The sequence below is a fragment of the Polypterus senegalus genome, chromosome 15 (genome assembly GCF_016835505.1).
Source record: "Polypterus senegalus isolate Bchr_013 chromosome 15, ASM1683550v1, whole genome shotgun sequence".
NCBI lineage: Eukaryota > Metazoa > Chordata > Cladistia > Polypteriformes > Polypteridae > Polypterus > Polypterus senegalus.
Window position 1 is genome coordinate 65840253 of NC_053168.1, and position 21355 is coordinate 65861607.

General features: G+C 35.7%; 1 protein-coding gene across 1 annotated transcript in view; it reads left to right on the plus strand.

Annotated features, from left to right (window-relative positions):
* The first annotated feature begins 666 nt into the window (after positions 1-666).
* LOC120515947 (cilia- and flagella-associated protein 69-like) overlaps positions 667-21355 on the plus strand; it is an 89362-nt gene continuing 68673 nt past the window's right edge. Inside the window, exons 1-11 of the mRNA XM_039737338.1 lie at positions 667-1093; positions 3341-3403; positions 3971-4036; positions 7700-7809; positions 8341-8417; positions 8514-8612; positions 8757-8909; positions 10673-10850; positions 13903-14026; positions 14116-14164; positions 15716-15837. Coding sequence (XP_039593272.1) covers positions 986-1093; positions 3341-3403; positions 3971-4036; positions 7700-7809; positions 8341-8417; positions 8514-8612; positions 8757-8909; positions 10673-10850; positions 13903-14026; positions 14116-14164; positions 15716-15837 — 1149 coding nt within the window. The 5' untranslated portion in view covers positions 667-985. The remainder of the gene's footprint in view (positions 1094-3340; positions 3404-3970; positions 4037-7699; positions 7810-8340; positions 8418-8513; positions 8613-8756; positions 8910-10672; positions 10851-13902; positions 14027-14115; positions 14165-15715; positions 15838-21355) is intronic.

The following is a 21355-nucleotide window of genomic DNA, read 5'->3' on the forward strand; positions in this document are numbered from 1 at the left end:
GCAAAACAGGAACCATCTGTGAACACGAACATACTCGGAATATTTGAAATCGCCGATTAACCTCATCAAGTGTTTGAAATGTGAGGAAAACTGAAGTACGCCCGGGTCGAATGTGTGAAGTGCACTCCTAAAATTAAAGGAGCCCGAGTAGTTCATCAGAGCCATGCCATATAGGATTACCATTTCTGGTTCTCAAAAGACCGATCCACATGAATTTTCCAGGAAGAACCTGTATTTATTTAGATTCGTAACAGGCTTCATATTTAAGGCTGATAGGATATAGCGGGTTGGATAATGGATGGATGGAAGACCAAAGTAACAAAGACAACACATTAGAATATCATCAATAGTCTCCACTAAATACGACTACCTTAAATAGACTTTTTTGTGTTATGTAGGAAAAAGTCACTAACAGAATTAGCACTGCAAACCCTACAAGTACGACAGTTTAGTCATGTTCAAAAGGTGTTTATACTAGAGAATGCCACTACTGCTTTGTGCGAAGGTGCTTTAGCATGTGCTAGTTGAATAGACCTGCTTAGATAGATACTACATGTTCTTTTGTAGGTGTATCTAGTAAAACAAGTAGATTGTTTGTACAACGAGACCGTTCTTTAGACGGTTTTTATAATTAGTTGGCACACGTTTCGGAATTCTTATCACAGTATTTAAGGTACGAAGCAAGCAGCAGATGGAACGTCCGCATATTTTGCTTCCCATCACTCCAACTAGTTTGTCACTTTGGAGATGCCGTAGACTCTCTCTGTAATCCCAGGAGTCTTCTCTCCATAGCAACGCATGATGCTTGTGTTGGCAACCGAGAGCTGAGCCTGCTTAAGCGAGGTGCGACTTCTGCAGAAATTTTATCATTCAGACCAGACAACAACTCTAAGTGTCCCCCTGCCTGAGAACTGAATATTAAGGTCTGACATCTAGATAATAAAGGACGTTCGCGCAGTCATCGCGTGATATTTACGATTTCTAAATGTCTGCTGTGGTGTTGAAATCCAAGAATACAGTTCCAGAAAGCGGAAAACAGCCGCCCCCAGTTCTAAAGCACCTTATTACCGACAGTGATTTAGGGATACGCGAGGTGAGTTTGCTGCGACTGAAGTGCCTTTAGTTTTGGATGTTTATCATTTTTCAAGGTATATTTAAGTGTATAAACAACAAGAGCTATATAAAAAATACAATCTTTAAATCAATTGTTTGCGTTTTACGTGTGTTAATCACTGCATTTCGCGCGCTCTTCTGAAATCTAATAACAAGTGACAAACTTAAAAAGCGTCACTTTGTAAATAATAATGCAGGTCGTACTTATGTCATTGTCATTAATTATATTGCCTCATTTGTTCTACTTTGCACGGCTTTTTTTTTTAAAAAAAGAAAGAAGAATATAGTGCAGTTTCTTGACGTTTTGCTGCAACTTTGAATTTTTAGCCCTTTATTTTTTATGTATTAGTTTCATTTCAAATAATTTCTGATCTCCTATTTTGTTCATTTCCCCCCTCCCGTTAATTATAACAATATTTTGAACAGGTAACGTGCATGTCAGTATACTGTTTATTATGTAGTAGTTGCTTGAGGTAAACATGTACAAATATATTTTGGAGTCATAAGATGAGCAATGGCTATGAGGGATTGAAAATTTTGGTTTTGCGTTTAGAATGAAGAAAAAGGTGTGGCAACATGATATAGGGCGGTGCTGCTTCTCAGTAAGAGCACCTGAGTTTGTGTCCCGGGTCCTCCCTGTGTGGAGTTTGCATGCTCTCCCAGTGTGTGCGTGGACTGGCGATGCTGAATTGGCCCTGGTGTGTGTGTGTTTACCCTGTGATAGACTGGTGCCCAGTCCAGGGTTTGCTCCTGCCATGCACCCTATGATAGCTAGGATGGGCTCCAGCCATGCCCTATGACACTGATCTGGATTAAGCAGATTAGAAAATGAAATCACATGACAAAATGATAGCAGGAACAAACAATCCTGTCTTATTATTAACAGCCTGCAGCCACCCTTGCCTTTTTGATACTTTACAAGAGACCTAATGAAGTTAGAAATCATAGCTGAACATGAATTTAGTGGTTAAATGCATATTCAGGAGTTTAAAATCCTTTACCACTCTTATATGCTACTCAGATTTTACAATTAAATTTTTCTTACATTACTAACTAAATAAGGTATTTATCCCACTGGGCGGCACAGTGGTAGCGTTGCTGCCTCGCAGTTAGAAGACCTGGGTTCGCTTCACGGGTCCTCCCATGCGTGGAGTTTGCATGTTCTCCCCGTGTCTGCGTGGGTTTCCTCCAGGTGCTTCGGTTTCCTCCCACAGTCCAAAGACATGCAGGTTAGGTGCATTGGTGATCCTAAATGGTCCCTAGTGTGTGCTTGGTGTGTGTGTGTGTCCTACAGTGGGCTGGCGCCCTGCCCGGGATTTGTTCCTGCCTTGCGCCCTGTGTTGGTTGGGATTGGCTCCAGCAGACCCCCGTGACCCTGTGTTAGGATATAGCGGGTTGGATAATGGATGGCTGGATTTATCCCACTTAAATTATTTTTTGAGTTATATATATTTCCAAATAGCTTACTGATTAGGAGTCATACAGTTGTACATTGGTTAGCCTTGTCGCTACACAGCACCTGAGTTCACACCCCATGCCTTTTCACTGCCTGTGTGGAATCTGCACACAGTCTGTGCCTTTTCAGTTTTTATTTTCTTTTAGATATTCAGGTTTTCCTTCAGTGTCCCAAAGAAATGGAACGTTAGGTTTATTGGCGTATGTAGACTGATTAATGTGAGTGTTTATATGTGTGTGTGTGCCGCTATGAGATTAAGTGATGTCCTGTCTAGGGCAGGAACCACCTGGTTATACTGAGGCTATGGTGAAGTTCTTGTGAACCCTGAGCTGGGAAAGCGAGTTAGAAAGCAGAAAAATGGTTTACTGACCAATTTAATCTTGGCTGTTTTATTAGCAAAATTATAATACGGTAACTCTTATTTGGCAAAAACAAATCGGTTCACTACAAATTGTGTAATATTCTGAAATTTTAAGAAAGTGCTTCTAAACCTCCCATTTCTCTGTTTTTAATTATTTGATTTTTTTAAACAAACTCAACACCTTTTACTTTTTGTTTGATTTTTTTTGTTATTTTTCCCACTTTTAGTGTTAATACAATGACATGATCGGGATTATCTGGTTTAGAAAATGTGTTTGAACAAAATGTTTTGCCTTTAAAAAGATGTAGCAGTTCAATATTATATAGTGCAATATGAGCAAACATGAATAATATTAAAAATATAACATTTCCAAATTGAAGACTAATGATTTTATTCTCTGCTTACCACAGGGTGTTCCTTTGAGGTCTTTAGAACTTAACAATGTAGTGAATCTGATAGAAGATCCCTTTTCGGTATGTAAGAGATTTATTTAAGATCCTGTATAATTTAGAGAGATTGGTTTTATATTTTAAAATTTAGCTTCATTATAATGGTTCATTTGAAGATAAATGTAGAATTTACTGGTGTTTGTTCATTTATCTGTCCATTTTTTAAATAAAATACATTGCATCTGCTGTCACATAGTGTATCTGAATGATACACAAATAAATTGTGTTTATATAAAAAACAAGAAAACATCCTCAGTATTATGTGCTGATTATTTATTTTAAAAAAGGTTTCTAAATATACCTTTCTGGGATTCTTTATTTGGAAGTTAGGATTTTAATGCACTTAACTAAACTTGAAATAACCTTTTAATTTTTAGATTCAATAAAATTGCATTTTAAATCTAAAATCAAATAAGTATATATTGAAATTGTTGAAAAGTTAAAATAAAATTTTCTTTTTAGAATCATTTAGAAACTGGTACTTCTGTGAAAAGTGCTGAGGAGTGAGATAGCTTATCTAGATATTACAGTAATGAACCCTCAAAGACTAACATATTTAACAAGTTTTTGCTTTTTACTTTTTGTTTCCAGTGCAATTTAAAGGAGCGGCACCTAGTTGTTCTGAAAAAAGTTGTGAAAAAGTACCAAAATGGCATTGTATCCTTTATGGTCTGGTTCTTTCTTTTGTATTCATCATTTTGTTTAACCTAAATTTACCATCTTGCCTGAAGAAGGGGCCTGAGTTGCCTCAAAAGCTTGCATATTGTAATCTTTTTAGTTAGCCAATAAAAGGTGTCATTTTGCTTGGCTTTTCTCTAACTATACCACAAATCTTTGTGTGTCATATTTAAGAGCAGGATGGCACAGCGGTGCAGTAGTTAGTGCTATGGTCCCAGCACAACTGTGGATCTAATGGGTCGATTGCCATCCTTTTCTCTTCCTGAGCGTAGTTTCCTAACTTCACTTTAATATTTTCTGGCTACTCTGATTTCCTGTTTTTGTTCTAAAGGCATTCATATTCGGGACTATCAGCTCTACCTAGCTCAGGTATAAAGAAGGGTGAATTTGGACACGTTATCTTATGAAAAGTTGGAGGGTCCTTCAGACTTCTTTTCTGCTTTTCACTCAAAAATAGCCAGAATTAGCCTTGGCTTGCTGTGACCCACAAATTTCCCTGTTTTAATTGGTTAAGTTTTGAAAGACAGTGAATAAGATACATAAGGAAGTTATAAGTGGCACATTTATCCTATGAGAAAATATTATGACACTTTTGCAAAAAGAATTTCATAACGGTCATATCTGGAGCTCAGTAGCAATAAGAATGAGGAATGTGCAAGCAGCTTTAACCACATGAAGCATTAAAATATTTTAACAAATTATAATATACAAAAATTAACATAAACTGAATATGTTTCACCTAAAAATATCTACAGCCTCTTAGAGTGGAGGAAAATGATTTGTGGAGCATCTGGCCAACCTGATTAAATCCAAAAAATGACCATTGAGCTGTTGATGATGATAATGCTAAAATTCAGTATATTACAGTGTTATGAAGCATGTGTGCTTGTGTCCATTATACACAGAGAAGAAATAAAAATCGAGTTTGAATTAGTGGATAAAAGAAACATTTCATTCCACAGAAAGAACTGCACTCTTTCACATTCTCTTATTCTTGCCATGGTCTGTCCTTGCCATTGTTTTGAAAGCAGTGGTAGTCCTGTATCATTAGAGCCTCTTAGAGCTATTTAAACCACTTGTTTAAAGCCTGTTGTTTATCGTTTATGTATTTGGATCTTTGCTTCAACCTCATTACCTGCCTTTTCACATTGTCCTTGATTACTGGCTAGACAGCCAGGGGTAAAACTAAAGAAGTACATATCAATACATCTGTGTTCCCTTATTCTGCTGTGATTTGAGGTAACCCAGCAAATACCTTCAAAATCAGTGTCACAAGTGGTTTAGCCATTGTGCACTTACAGAAGGTCTTCTAAAGATAATCATATATTTGGAGAATTTGAAAGTGATTCAGGAGACAACTTTTACAATATAATTTAGAGTAGACAACAGGAGTAATGCAAGTACAGCATAGAAAGGTCTGAGAAATAGAATGCTGGATGGAGCATTTCTGAGTCTTAAAAGACATCACAGAGACCATAGACAAGGTTCAGGAAAAGAAAGAGAAACAGAACACAGAAGTTAAACTTTATAGAAAGCAGGAAAGAATACTTTGGGTCAACAGATTGTTTAGAAGAATGGATGTTTTTATAGATTTTTATGGTAGCGTGAGTCAAAAGTAGATGTCATATATCATACTGTAAATGAACTAATGTAAAATACTAACATGGCTCAAAAGTGCAGGTACACAAAAGATAAAAAATCAAATATTATCCAGAAATCTGGATGTTAGTGAAGATAGGAGATGGATGGAATACAACTTATATCTGTAAGGTAAGGTAAACCTTAACTGAAGAATATGTGCTAGAAAAAGGAGAAAGAAAGCGCAAAAGTGAAGGCAAAGAGCAACTTCTACTAGAGGCAAAGATGGAAACCACATTTAAGGGGTTAAACGCTGATGGGGTACAAGCAGATAGTATGATAAGGTGCTGTTTAAAAAGTTACAGAAGAATCCAGGATACTGAATATGATTAATTAGAGAAATTAAAGAAGCAACCAAAAGCATTAGGGTTTATATGCACAGAGTATTTTAAATCTGTCTTTGGAAAGAATAATGCTCAAATGGCTACCAATACAAAAACAACATTTTATTTATATGTAACAGTTCACAGATGACCAGATAAAAGGCTTTGTAGACCAGCAAGTTATTCCACCCATCAAAGTGTAGGAATTCAGCCAATTCAATATAGCAAATAAGGATCATACCTGCTAGAATCTTGGTAACAAACGAGGCAAACTCAAAACTGAAATCTGACAAGGAAAAGAAATACAGACAAGACTGGACGTACAGAAAACTCATTGCTATGTTTTTCATACATCAGCCTGATTAGGACAGAAGAAGATTCAAAATGGTGCCAAACTGGATGCATTTGGAGACGATACATGATGATCTCAAACGCACTTAATCCAGTTCAGGGGCTGAAACCTCTCCTAGTCGCACTAGACATAGCCCATTATACAGCTCACTAGTACACTCCACCACATGCGGACAATTTGAAATTGCCCATTCAACTAACCATCACCTGTTTAGGCATTTGGAAGAAACCCACACTGAGTGGGGAGAGCATCCAAACTCCATACAGAGGTTAATCAGGTGCAGGATTTGACTTCAGAATGCTTGTGGGATCCAACAAGTAGCAGTGTCAATCAGTATGTTGTCCTACAATGGTGCATGCTTTCACCATTCTGTTTTTAAACTCAAAAATGATGGTGAAGGATATATTTAGAAATTTTAGGTAAGAATAAAGTGCATTGCTTTTGAATGTAAATTTTTCTATGTAAAGCTCCAAGGAAAAATTAGTAAGGTGTGATGAGCACAAGAAGACATAATTCCTGCTTCCCCAAAAGAAGCAGCCTGTTTTTGCATGTAAGCTGAAACCCAACAGTGATTTAACTACTGAAGATTAGAAGTAAATAAAGCATTCAATTGATGCTTCCATATCACTAGAGAAGAGTTATCCGAGTCTTAGACAAGGTTGCATGGCTCTTTAGTGGAAAGTGGGTATCCTTTAAAGATATCTAGTAGTATAGGGATGCGTGAACACCAATGGCAAATAGAGCTGGCAATAGACTGATTTCAACTGGAATTCCAAGGTGACCTCAACCCTTGATATGGTTTCAAGGCTAGAGAAGAGATGAATTTGGGATGGGAGCAGAGAGATATAGAGACAAGAGGTAAAATCAAGTGTTTTGGTTCATGGGCTAGTAGAGAAGCCAAACTCCAAATAGTTGGTGAAACTAGAACCATATTACGAATGTTAAGAGTTACTTCAGTTGTGTGTTGTGTTCTTTCAGTTATCTTATACTTTAATTGTTGTTTCCCGTACTTTGCTAAAAAAATCTTTTGTTGTTATTATTTTGTTATTATTTTATCCTTCTTCACATTATTCAGAGTTAGGGAGATAGCTCAAGTACACCGCCTTTTGTTCATTGTTTGCATGGACCAATAAGAAATAATGCAGATTGTAATTTTTTTTTATTTTGGTCTGCGTAATGTGCTGTTTTGAACCATAAGCTTATCATTCTGTTGCATTTTAAAACAATTTTTGTTGGGTTTATGTGACAGTGAAAACAAACTTAAATGACTAATATCTAAATCACTATTTTACATTCAGACCCCTTTATTCCTTAATCAGCATGAAATAGCCATTGAAGGATGTAGTACAGATGTTTAGAATTCTAAACCTCTGTGCAGAAAAAATAAAGGAGCACCCTGACTATATTAATCCAGTCTATGAAATTATTAAATTATGTGGGTAAGTAAGATAATGATTTTAAACTGTTTGAATGTGGCATTGCTGTACTATATGTTTGGGTGTCATAGTGGTGAAGTAATTAGCGAAGTAGCCTCAAGATGTAAGAGTCTTGGGGTCAAATCCTAATGTGGGCAGGCACTTGTCTGTGTGGCATTTGTAAATCCCCTCAGTGTCAGAGGACCATTTTCTCTTATCTCCCGAGGTACTCTGGCTTTTGTCCCACAAAGACAATGCTTGTTATGTTTTTTGGTCACCATAAATTACACTGCACATTTATTTATTTGATTGTGTTCAGTAGTAAACTAGAACTCCTTGCAGGGCCGGCTTTTGCCGTGCAAATGATGCTGGCCCTAAACTGGATTAAGATGGCTTTATAATGTATGGATGAGCAGCTATATTTTAGTCTTTGTGTATAGGAGTCTGGAGAACATTGGCATTTTTTTATTGTACAAATGTGTATTTGGTAAGCAGTGTAATGTGAGAAATGCATGAAAAGCGTTTTTACACTGTCTTTGATTATTCTTTTGTCAGACTGCCTTTTCTAAAGGAAAAATCATCAGATGAAATGAATTATGCACAGATCGTAACTGAATCAATCTCCCAATTGGGTATGAGTTTTGTAAACATCTTTTATGGAAAACCTCAAGTTATATCCAGTAGACAGTGTGACATTGTTATTTTTTTTACTGTTCTGATTCATTCAGGTTATTTGATGAGAGTGCCCAGTGATCAAGTGAGACTGCAAATATGTGATACCATTATTGCATTTTATAATCCAAAGACTCCAAAACAGCAAGTTGAAGGTATTCCAGTTGTTAAATGTTATTACATTGTAGAACAGACAGTGATAAAAGTCACCTTTTACTTATTTTGCTCTATTCTTTTAGAATTATATTAGGACATATTAGTAATTTAATTGTTGAACTTACATGTTTTGTTTTCTGTAGGTTTCATTCCAGCTAGCAACAGTTACAGGCTGCAGATGGTAGAAAGAAGTGGCTTGGCAGAAACTCTTGTGTTGTCCCTAGCATTGCTCGAAACTCAGCTGGAGGTGAAGCTGCACGTGCTCCATGCTTTGCAGACGCTTTCTGGTTCTTCTGGCAAGTACAAAACACAATACATTTTTCTATATTTGAAGGAAAGCTTGTTTTCTGGGCAGAATGGAAAAAATGATTTTACTATGAAAATATATTTACAAACCTTGTTTATTAATATTCAGTGTTCATAAAATCAATGCTGTATTCACTATATATGTTTGAAATTGACACACCTTTTACAATGACTGTAAATATTATGGCCTTATGGTGGAGCAGCGGGTAGTAATGTTGCCCGATTCTCTAGAGAGAATTATTAAAATCCTGTCCTAGCTTCAGTCTGTGTGGAATTTACACCTTCTCACCACAAAGTTTTTCTTTAGCAACCCCGGTTTCCAGAAACGGAAGAGAGGTTTGTAGAATATACTATAAGGAAAAATGAATCTCAAAAGTAATATTTTAGTTTATGAAAATATTTTTTTAACTTATAAACAAAGTAAAAGGACAGTTTTAAAGAAAAAAATTATTCTATGAATAAGTATTTCAATAACTAATGAAAAAACAATTCGAACAATTAATTATAACACCTTGGACAAAATATAGAGAACAGGCAAATCGTTTAGTGGGACAAATGGACGGTGACCAAACAAGGCGGTGACATCCACTGGTAACACAAATGAGTCACTATCAAAGTATAATCAGTATTCTAAGAAAAACCTTTATTTAATTCAACAAACTATAAAGAAAAAAGTGCTTTGTGTACAGGTGTTTCACTACAGATGGCAGTGGATTTGTTTGTTAAAAATAAAACTTGAATTTATTGCACTCACAGACGCATTTCACATAAGGCTTTTTATCAAGACTCTTATCCAGAACAATAAAATAAAAATTCAGATATTCAGATTATATATCTGTGGGACAAGAGTTAATTTATAAATTGCCAAAACATAAAAAATAATAGAAGGTGCTAGTTTGTCAACTCTGAATTGGTCCTGTATGAGAAAGTATAGGTATGAGCAGGAGTATGATGGAGTGGGATCCTATCCAAGATTAGTTCCAACATTGTGTTCAGTGTTGCTTGGTTAGGCCTGGGCATTTTGAGATCATGAACTTGTATTAAGATGGTTCAAGAAATGGGTTGATAGATTAAGTATTTTCATCATCGTCATCTTAAATCATTTTCATTTTCCTTATTTTGATGAGGCTTGTGTTAGCAACAAACTATGTTTGGAAGTCTAGCCTGCCTTGAACTTGGCAACTTTTTCCATCCACTCCAGGGGAATTCGTAGCCATTCCAATTCCAACCAAGAGATAAAATCCCTCCAGTATGTCCTTGCTTTACCCCTCAGTCTTTGATTAACTATATTATTATAACTATTGGACAGGATGGCATATCACAATTGACTCAGCTGTCTTGTAGCACTTAGGATCTGTATTATTGGAAATTAACTTTCCAGTAGTCTCAGAATCACTTTTGAAATCAAGAACATATCTACAGATTTATTTTTTTTTTATTTGTCAGTATTTTAATTTCAAACAGTAGAGGGCACTTTTGCACTAGCATTTCTTTGAAACATTTCCCTTCTGAGCACGTCCATCTTTTAAAAGGCCATGCTTTGAAGGCTGATTTTCAGCTGCCCGATACACATTAAAGGCTGCAGTTGTCTTACTAATATTGCTTAGTGGGAACCCTCTGCTGTCACTGTTCTTCCAGGGCCTCACTTTCTCTCACCTGATAACCTTGACATGCTGGTTGCCTTTTGCTCTGCTTTCCTTCTCTGTAGTGTCTTAGATGCACAGAATAATGTATTTGTTTTTATTTTACTCAGAAATTAACTGCAATCTAATTCTAAAAGCTGAAGGAGCAAGTAAAATTTGCTTGAGACTGAATGAACATGATCCATCTGGCCAGCTCCTATTTCGTTCTTCTGAAATCTTATGGAACTTGTTAGAAAAAGGATATAGGGAGGAGATCACTTTACAGCTTAGCAATCTTGATTGCATAAGGTAGGTACTCCACATGCAAACATTAGAACTGCAGTTCATTATTCTCAGCATAACGCTGAAATGCATTGGTTATCCATTGATTTTTCTTTACCTCCTTTTCCTATTCAAAGTTATGAAGATAAAATATATATTGCATTTCGGGGCTTCCCTAACAAATAAAAAAAACTTGTAATATATAATAGTTAATTTTATTGAAGGTAACTGAAGCATTTTTAATTTAATAAATTTGTCAAATACTCTTTCTAATATGCACCAATTAATATTAGTAAATGATGAGTGAAATAAACAATATTATTCATTTGTTTTTTATGGACATTATAGTTAAAACCACTAATCACCGTGTTTCAAGTATTTTATTTGTAAACACAGTTTTGATATATCAGACCAAATATCTTTAAAATAAAATAATTTCTTCCTCTAACCAAGGCACAACGAAAATAAGTTTTTATATTCTACAGCACTATGCTAGGTTTGCATTTTTACAGTAGGTGTTGAGCATTACTCTATAAAAAGTTTTAGTCATTAGGAAGATGGTCTAAGACCACTAAATTTGAGGTTCTATTTACACTGTTTTATCATGAAGTTTGTGAGACTTACTGGGAGCATTATTGGGTTTATCTATTCCCGCCCTTGAAGATGAACACGCACACATACATATATGTATATCCTTTCCAGACAAAGTCACAAGTGGTGGCAATTCCCAGTCACTCCACAATATTCCACAAAGGACGCAGCTACGGCTTTGTAATATTTTGTATAAACAGTGGATATAAAAAGTCTACATACCCCCGTCAAAATGGCAGGGCTTTTGTTTTAAAAATATGACACCAAGAAGAATCCTGTTAGAATATATTCTATTGCAAAATTTTAATCAATACAAAGAAGGTGAAAACAGTTCGTAAACTTAGTGAAAAAAGGGTGAAAAAACCATACAAAAACCTGGTTGAATTAGTGTGCACACGCCCTAAACTAATAATTGAAGCACCTTTTGATTTTATTACAGCACTCAGTCATTTTAGATAGGAGTCTATCTTTTTGGCACATCTGTGCTTGATGATTTTTGCTCACTCCTGCTTGCAAAAATAGTCAAGATCTGTCAAATTACAAGGGCATCACCTATGCACAGATTTCTATTGAATTAAAGTCTGGGCTCTGGGTAGGCCATTCCAGAACGTTGAACCTCCTTTGATGATGCCAATGCTTTGTTGATTTTTGTTGCTTTGTTGATTTTTGATGCTTTGTTGATTGGTGAAGTTCCTCTATATTTTCATAGCAGATGCTTGAAGGTTTTGTGCCAAAATAGACTGATATTTGGAGCTATTCATGAACTTGATTAAAGCCCCAGTTCCAGCTGAAGAAAAGCAGCACCAAAGCATAGTGCTGCCTCCACCATGCTTCACTGTGGGTATGGTGTTCTTTTGATGATTTGTGGTGTTATTTTTACACCAGACATACCTTTTGGAATTAGGGCCAGATAGTTCAACCTTGGTGTCATCAGACCATAATACATTTTCTCACATGGTTGTGGGAGACTGGGTATACCTTTTTGCAAAGTTTAGCCGGGTTTGGATGTTTTCTTTTTGAGAAAATGCTTTTGTCTTGCTACCCTCCCCACAACCCAGACATATGAAGAATACCACTGATTGGTGTCACATGTAGGAAACAACCAGTATTTGCCATAAAATCCTTCAGGTCCTTTAATGTTGCTGTAGGCCTCTTGGTGGCCTCCCTGATCAGTTTTCTCCTTGTCTTCTAATCAGTTTTGGTGGGACATCCTGATCTTGGTAGAGTCACTGTTGAGCCATATTTTCTCCACTTGTTGATGACTGTATTCACTGTGCTCCATGGGATGTTTAATGCTTTGGATACTTTTTTGTATCCTTGTCCTGATTGATACATTTCAGTGAAGAGATACTGTTCATGTTGTAAAGGTTTTTTGTGGACCATGGCTTTTGGTGTATGTTACAACCAAGAGGATATCAGAATAATGCTACAGGAAGAGCCAAACTTTATCTGAGCTTAGTCAGAGCCACTTTAATTGATGTAAGGTTATACTAACTACTTATTGTAATTGGTTGATTCTGAATGCAGCCACATCCTTGATTATTAAAGGGTGTGCACACTAATGCCACCAGGTTTTTGTATGATTTTTTTCCTTCTTTCACTAAATAGTTTCTGATTTGTTTTCATGTTCTTTGTATAGATTGGAATTTTTCAATAAAGGTGGAGTAAGTTCTGACAGGATTTATCTTGTTTTCATGTTTTATTACACAAAAGCTGCCATTTTTTAGACTTTTTATATCCACTGTTTATTTTCTATATAGGGATTCACTGTCTCCAGCACTAAGAAACATGTGGGTGTTTTCTCAACACACACAAAAGCTCCACTCTTTTGGTTATATGCCACTTACTGACCAAACTATGTGTTGCTTTTACTGCAGTTGTTCTAATTATTGAGGAGTGACTCAATTAAGAATTACTTGATTAAGAAAATAACAATCTACCTCACTCTTCATACCCTTTTATTATTTTTTTCAGTTTTTTTCAGTCAAGATTAAAGACAAAGTATAGAAAAAATAAAAGCAATGTGTCATTTATTAACATATTACAATACCAAATAGAAGGAAATAAAAACAGAGTTTGGCCATCTTGTCCTTATGACGTAATGAATGACTGATCAGATGTGTAATGTTTTGTAATAAGCATCACTCTGAAGATTATAAATAAATTTAAAATTATTTAATCCAACTTATAATTTGTTCTGTGGTAAATAAAAAAACATAAAATATATTCAGTTAAAGGGAAAAAAACAATCTTTTATTGCAAATGTAACAATCATTTTTGCAATGTGTATATCACAGAACCATTTAAAGATCATTTCTTTTTATAACCACTAGATGGTGTTACTCTCACACTAATTATGTTTTCAAAGTAGTATGACATTTCTTTCAACAATTTTAAAAATATACAGTATCTTGTAAGGCCTTTAAGGTAATATTAATTTTAATATGTACTCTGCTTGCAATGAAACTTTTTCTATTTTTTCTTTTAGAACACTAAAGGAGGTATTTTTACATCAACTTTTACATGGCTTCCGACGCTATGATCTACAACTGAGGAATGATTTACTTGTGATAACAACAATAATTGCACAAAATCCAAAGGCACCAATAATTGCAAGTTTTTACGTACTATATATGTGGTATTTTTCTACTACCATTATCAGATAAATGAATGTTAAATATTAATTTTATTTTTCCTCTAGGAAAGTGAATTTGCAAAACTTCTCTCTTTCTTAGCAACATTTCCTGAAGGTATGACTACTCAGAGTATTTCTACTTTAATGATATATGGCATTGATATTTTGGGAAAATTATCAGTATTTTCAAAGAAAAATATGTATTGGTTCAAATGTTCTCAGCAAAAACTGGAATTGTTAATACAAAAATATCTTAAGGTAATGTATTCTAGCTATATCCAGTTGTTGCATGGTTAACTTGGGCTATATAATGTACTGTAAATCTTCTGAGTATAGCTCAAACTAGCATCTCTCCATACTTATAATAGCAAAGAAGTGATAGATTTTATTAGTATGATGTGTGTTTATTTTTAAAATGAGACACACAAAAGGAAGGCATGCGTACTCATGCCTCAATTCTTGCTCTGATGATGTTAGCTTCTATTTCTTGCCAATGAGCATTTGTTCCAATTGCAATCAAATGACTACAGATGAAAATGGCCACTGTGTTTATGCACACCTGAGCCTAAATAATCCCATTATTGGCCAGTACTCCCAGGAAGTTTTTCTACTGTTTGCTTTAAAACATCATTATAACTCTATTCATCCCTTATAGGAATATATGTTGTCAGCTAGTGACATGCACTGAAGGCTATAGTTTACTGCCTGTGATTCCTGGCCTCATTCTTAAAAGGCTAATATAGGTCCCTTTTTTCTTTTTTTCTTTTTTTTTAATATTGTTAAATGAACCGTTTTCAGAAAATCATCACATGCACAACAGATTAATGTGCTTAGATGACATCAGGAATTTGAACTGAATAGCTACCTCTTCCTTCTTTAATTGGTCAGGATTCTTCCTTAGTAATAGCGCAATCATTTGATAGCATGGTATCAGAGATAGTGCCCTTTCCCATGCTCTAGGAAATAATCTTCACACACCTTTAAACAAAAGTACTTCTTGACATGTAACTGCAACTATGGCTTATTTCTCTCTTTTGAAGTGTGGTTCTGTCCATCTCTCTCTGCCTTTGCTCAGAACAGATTAAGCACTGCTGCTAGTATGTATGCTGCCATTTCTTGATCTTAATATTGTTGTTCTCTTGTTAAACCCTCTCACATCTTATTTTTTCAATATCTAGTGACTCATGTACTGTTAGTAAAGCCCTGGAGGCATCTATCTAACTTTTTACTCTTTTTTTTCTTCTTCTTTTTTCTACCCTTTAATTTTTTATGTCTGCTGCCTCATGCATGAAGACAAGGCCTAGTAAGCCTCTGATGGACCGTACTGGTACACAGAGGTACTCATACACATTTGGTGTAGTTCTCCATTACCTAAAGAAAAATTAATTTGGAATGAATTGCTATTCATGGTTTTTGACAGAGTGCGTTTTTTTTTTTTACCCGAATAAGCATACAGATTGTCTAAATCTTTCTTGTAGGCTATCTTTTCTCTGTCTAGAATTATTCTAAAAGCTTATTTTTGATTATTTCTTATGATTATTATTGCTATTATTGATGATTTAAAGTTTCTTGCACCCTTTCATCACAAAATGTTACATGGTGTATAACAAATTTTAACAGATGTTGAGTGATAGCTGTCAAATAATAAAAGTATTTTTTATTGTAGTGAAAAGCCATAATCCCCTTGCACGCAGCATCAAAATATCCTTTTGCCATGAAGACTTTGAGATGAAGAAACTTTTGTTCAACTTTCTAGTTATTATGGCGAAAGATCTATCAGCTATTCAGGTTAGTCTTTGAAAGTAATGTTTCAGAAACGTTTTGTATCACTGGTACTGTAATATCCCTTCAATTTCACTATACTCTCATATTAGAGTAAACTTAAACTTGAACATCATCTTTTCCATACCAGTGTATTTTAATGTGAGGAACTGTTGTAAATAGCTATATTATTGTCTGAGGCTATAACTGAGATTAATATCTCTTTAACTTGTAAGGAGAGTAGTATTACTTCGCTGAGTAAGCAAAAGTAGTGACTCTTATGCAAAAATGCTTCCGTGTGCTTCTTGCACATGATAGCTTTCTACTGCTGGCAGATGACACTCGGCTGTTATTGTGGTATTTTGTACTAGGTGGGATACAATGTAGTAGTAGTGTGATGTAGTAATTAAAAGTGCTGCTTCACAACTTCAGGTATCTGGGTTTATTTGACAATAGAGGCATTTGCATGTTCCCTCTTTGCCTGTCTGCATGTTTTCCAAGTAACTTACTTTTGTCCCACATCGCAAAGACTTACAGTACATCTTACATGTATTACAAATTTATGTCCTGGCATCTTGTAGGACAAAGTTGACATTTGCCTGTTTTATTAGGATTTCAGTGGCCATTGACTCACCTGTTAGGAGAGAGTGTAAGTATGTGCATGAGAGTGCAGAGTGCTGGAGTGTAGTCTCCTCCTGTCTTGTGCCCTTTGTTGCTCTGACACTCTGCAACACTGCAGTGACATAACTAAGAAATTTATTAAGAAAACAGCTTAATAAACTTCAACAAGGCAGCACTTTGATGTTGTACTATTTGGTGAACAGGCAATCAGTGAGTGTGTTAGCAGGTCATTTTATTATTGTATTTATTATATATAAATAATATATACAAAAAATAGTCCATTTAACAATACTGTGGCTCTAAATGCCCCTCCTTGTCTCTGCTTTTCTCTGTACATAGGGTCATTCTGTCATGTATCTTATACATGTCCTTCTAATCTGTCTTGTTTTGTTTTTTGTGTCTGAATGTTAAAAAAGTGATGTGACTTGTAGCTCCAATAAATCCTTCTCCTATTGTGTCATATAAAGTTTTCATATTCTTGGTATAAGTTTATCTATATACTGTATATATAAAAGTCAATGTGTGTATATATGTTCCAGCATCCCGTCCGAACGGCTGGAGTGATTTTCATAAAACTTGGTACACATGTTCCTCATTGGTCAACTAAAAATACTGTAGGGTGAAATCAGCTGTAACCCACCTTCTTCTGGGTAGGGTGGGGGGTGATCTTGCGGTCTTGTATGCATGTTATCATCCAGTTGACACTAGGAATGACCACCAGAGGGCGAACTAGAGGCGACTGCCAGTATTCTTTATGTTTGAGCGCCACCGCGCCCCTGTTGCTTTTGAAATTAAATAGAGTTCTACGCGAGAAAGTGTGTGCGTCTGTCCAGCATGGAAGTGAGACGTAGAGTCGGGGTGAGGGCTCCACCTCCGAGGATACAGAAGCGAGACCAGCACACCAGCAAAAGGAAACCTCCTAAGAAAGACAGTCACTTAGCTGCTAATGCACAAACAATGTGAGTGCTTTGGCAACATGAATCCTTCTAGCAGAGTGATGCTCAGCGTAGTTCTGATAATTTAAATACTTTCTAGGATCCCGTGCTTTTAACAGCACAGTTAGTATATACCAGGCAGCTGCCAGCATTCTTTATTTTTGAGCAGCACCGTGCCCCTGTTGCTTTTCAAATTAAATAAAGTTGGCCGGTTCCGAGCGTCAGCTAGATGATAACATATATACAAGACTGCAAGACAAGGACATTAGTGAGTCTTTATTGTTTCTTAATTTATTTTTATTTTTAACATTTTTTTTTTTTAATTATGTTTTTCTCAAACAATTAAAAAAAACACGAGGGCGAACTGGAGGTGACTGCCAGCATTCTTTATTTTTAAGCAGCATCGCGCCCCTGTTGTTTTTCAAATTAAATAGAGTTGGCCGGTTCCGAGCGTCAATTACATAATAACATACATACAAGACTGTGAGACAAACACATTAGTGAGTCTTTATCCATCCATCCATTATCCAACCTGCTATATCCTAAATACAGGGCCATGGGGGTCTACTGGAGCCAATCCCAGCCAACACAGGGCGCAAGGCAGGAAACAAACCCCGGGGAGGCGCCAGCCCACCACAGAAAACCCACGCAGACACGGGGAGAACATGCAAACTCCACGCAGGGAGGACCCAGGAAGTGAACCCAAGTTTATTGTTTGTCAATTTATTTTTATTTTTAAAGTTGTGTTTTTTTTAATTATGTTTCTCTCAAACAATTAAATAAAATGTTATTTTCCTCCCGGGCAATGTTGGGTATTTCTGCTAATTTGAATATAAATGCAAGCTAAATCTAAGTGTAATTATGTACGTACAGCAAAAAAATTATTTCTGCACAACAGTTTAAAGTCTAATTAACAGCAGTGTTTTGATTGTTGATTATATTTATTGCATTCTACAACCTGCTGGTGTAAATGTTATTGGAAGAACAATAGTTCTGATCATGTGTTTTCTTTCTGGCATATTTTTTTTTTTCATAATTGGTTATTGATTAGTTAGAGCTGGTTTAAATATATATGTTAGTATCACTCAGGACAAAGTTAACATTTGTCAGGTTTTCAGAGGCTCACCAGGTCCGTTCCTGTTAAGATTGTATCTGCAGGCTGAACAGTTTTCACTCTGATTGACAAAATACTGTGCCTGCTATATTAACAGGCGCTGGTTGTGTAACTGGAAGGGATCTTTGTCCAGTCACCTGAGGCCAAAGCTTTGGTTCAAACCATACACATGCATCTCTTCTCATTGGGCCAAGAAAGTACAGTACTTTCTTTGTGTCTTTAAAGAAATCTCCATATATAGCCTTGGAACTGGATACCCTGAACTGCACCTTTGGTTAAAACAATACACATGCATCTCTCCTCATGGGTCAAGAAAGCACTTTCTTAGGGGCTCTAAAGAAATCTCCATATACTATATAGCCTTGGAGCTAGGTGCCCCGAACTAACTTTAAGATCCAATCCTTCGGATTTGGTCTCGTCCGATGCGAGAGATGGACGTCTGAAGTGGAGCTCCGCTAGCAGTGGTGCTATTTTTCATATTATTTGCTTATTATTCTGTGGTGCGGTGGCGCTCAAACATAAAGAATGCTGGCGGTCACCTGTAGTTTGTCCCCTGGTGGTCGTTCCGAGTGTCAACTGGATGATAACATGTATACAAAACGGCAAGATCACCCCCACCTCACCCAGAAGAGGGTGGATTAGGGTTGATTTCACCCTACAGTATTTTTAGTCAACCAATGAGAATCATGTGTACCAAGTTTCATGAAAATCACTCCAGCCATTCGGACGTAATGCTGGAACATACATACACACATTGACTTTTATATACTGTATATATAGATAAACTTATACCAAGAATAAGACAACTTTATATGACACTATAGGAGAAGGATTTATTGGAGTTTCATGAAATCGCTCCAGCCATTCGGACGTGATGCTGGAACATACATACATACATACATACACACTTTGACATTTAATAATTAAAAAAAACACAAACAAACCGGCAGAAATTAGGATATGTTCGTGTTTGAAGTACATATTTAACAACTAAACCTTCATATTTGCTGTAGTTAAATTTTTTTAAACTGGCTAAAGCAATATGTTTTAATTTGCCTTCATTTTGAGAATATATGTGTAAGAATTTGCCTGATGCTGAGCTATGAGTCCTTCATGCTTCTTGTTGACACTGGCATTGCAATATTGCATATTAGTGGCTTTGTAAAAGTACCTGTTTGCACTCTTCTAATGTTTTAGTGTTTTTAGTTTGACATACCTTTTAAGGGTTTTTGATTTACAATTCTTGTCCCATACTTTTGCTCTTGTTTTTGATATAAACTGTATATGATTATCTGCCTGCTCTTTCGATTATTTTTCTGGATCACATACTGTACTTTATAGTAAACAACGTTGTTTTATCTTTTTGTCAAGAACTTTTTTTCATGTCTGCTGTTGCAGATCTTCACTCTGACTTGAGTTTACACTGCCAGTGTACTAGACTGAAGTAACGTAACTTAGCTTTTTCTGATGAAAACCTGATGTTTAGGGACTGCACTCCATTTCCTGGTCATGTGTGTTTTAACAGTATGTCTACAATTATTACACTTGCTCCATAATATGCTCAATTTTTTGTAGTCTTGGGCTTAACTACTGTATATTTATAATATCACAGAGATAGTTTTAATTTTGTTAGCCTGTCTGTAATATTTTCACATTACTACTACTGTTATCATTCTTTTTATTTTTCCTCTTTGCATCTGTTTGAGTCTTATTTACTTCCTTTTTGGATGTTGGTATGTTGGGAATTCAATTTTACAGCTTTAAAAATTATTTGGGGTGTATTATTTAATGATGTATTTAGTTGTGTATTTACCGCTGTGCCATGATTATTTATTGTGGATGCTGTCATTAAGTGTTCCATATTGTTTATGATTGCTATGGTTTTATTTCCAAGAGATGACCAGGACAGCACAGAATGTGATCAACGTAACAGATTAAAAAGTCAGCACTGTACACTTCCTGCTTAATCGTGATTGTGTATAATTCAAACAAAAATATTTTTGTTGGATTTTTCTTGAAAGTTTTTGACCACTTGCTAGTTTTCTTGACTTTGATTTTGTGATTAGCGTTTTGCATTTAGTTAAAAGATGGACTGACTCTCTGGTAAAGACCTTACCATTTTTTTCACTTCTATCCTCTGGTTGCTAATATTCTAATATCATACTTATGGTGGCATATCAATTAATGTGATCTACTTTAAAATGTGATTTGGTAATGTTCATTCTTTTATGCTAGTTTAATGTCAATTACTAAAACTAATACTAGCAGACTTTTTTTAGTAACTTTTAGTTTTACAAGAATATGTTTTAAGAAAGAATGCTATTTCCTTGGTGTTATTAGAATATATTTTTAGGTATATGCCAAAATACCCAAACATACACTAGTGAGAACATAAAACATAATTTTTGGACAGAGCATAAAACATAATTTTTGGTCACATGTGTTAGTTGTGAATATCAGCTCAGTTTGTCTGTTAACAGTGGTGTGGGAATGATGTATTAAACTTGGAGTGCATGAATTATGACAGTTATGGGATAAAGCAAATAAAAGGAGACTAGTTTCCTTTCTTTTTAAGTTTGGTGAATGAATTTTTACCAACCTCTGCCAATGCTCCGCTTTAGACTAATCTAGATATAGTTTGTTATTCAAGTCCTGCATCTTAATCTTTCTCTGCCTACTTTCATCCAGCCCCACGGAATATTAAATCAGGTGTCATGGAATACAGTGGAATTGCATGTGTCTAACACAGACCTTCTTAGACAAGTTATGGAGACATTAACCTCAACTCAGGATATCACCAAGGGCTGGAAGGAGCACTATATGGAACTGCAAAAGTTGATGGCTGCACCATCTTTGAGGGCAGCAGTGCAGGAAA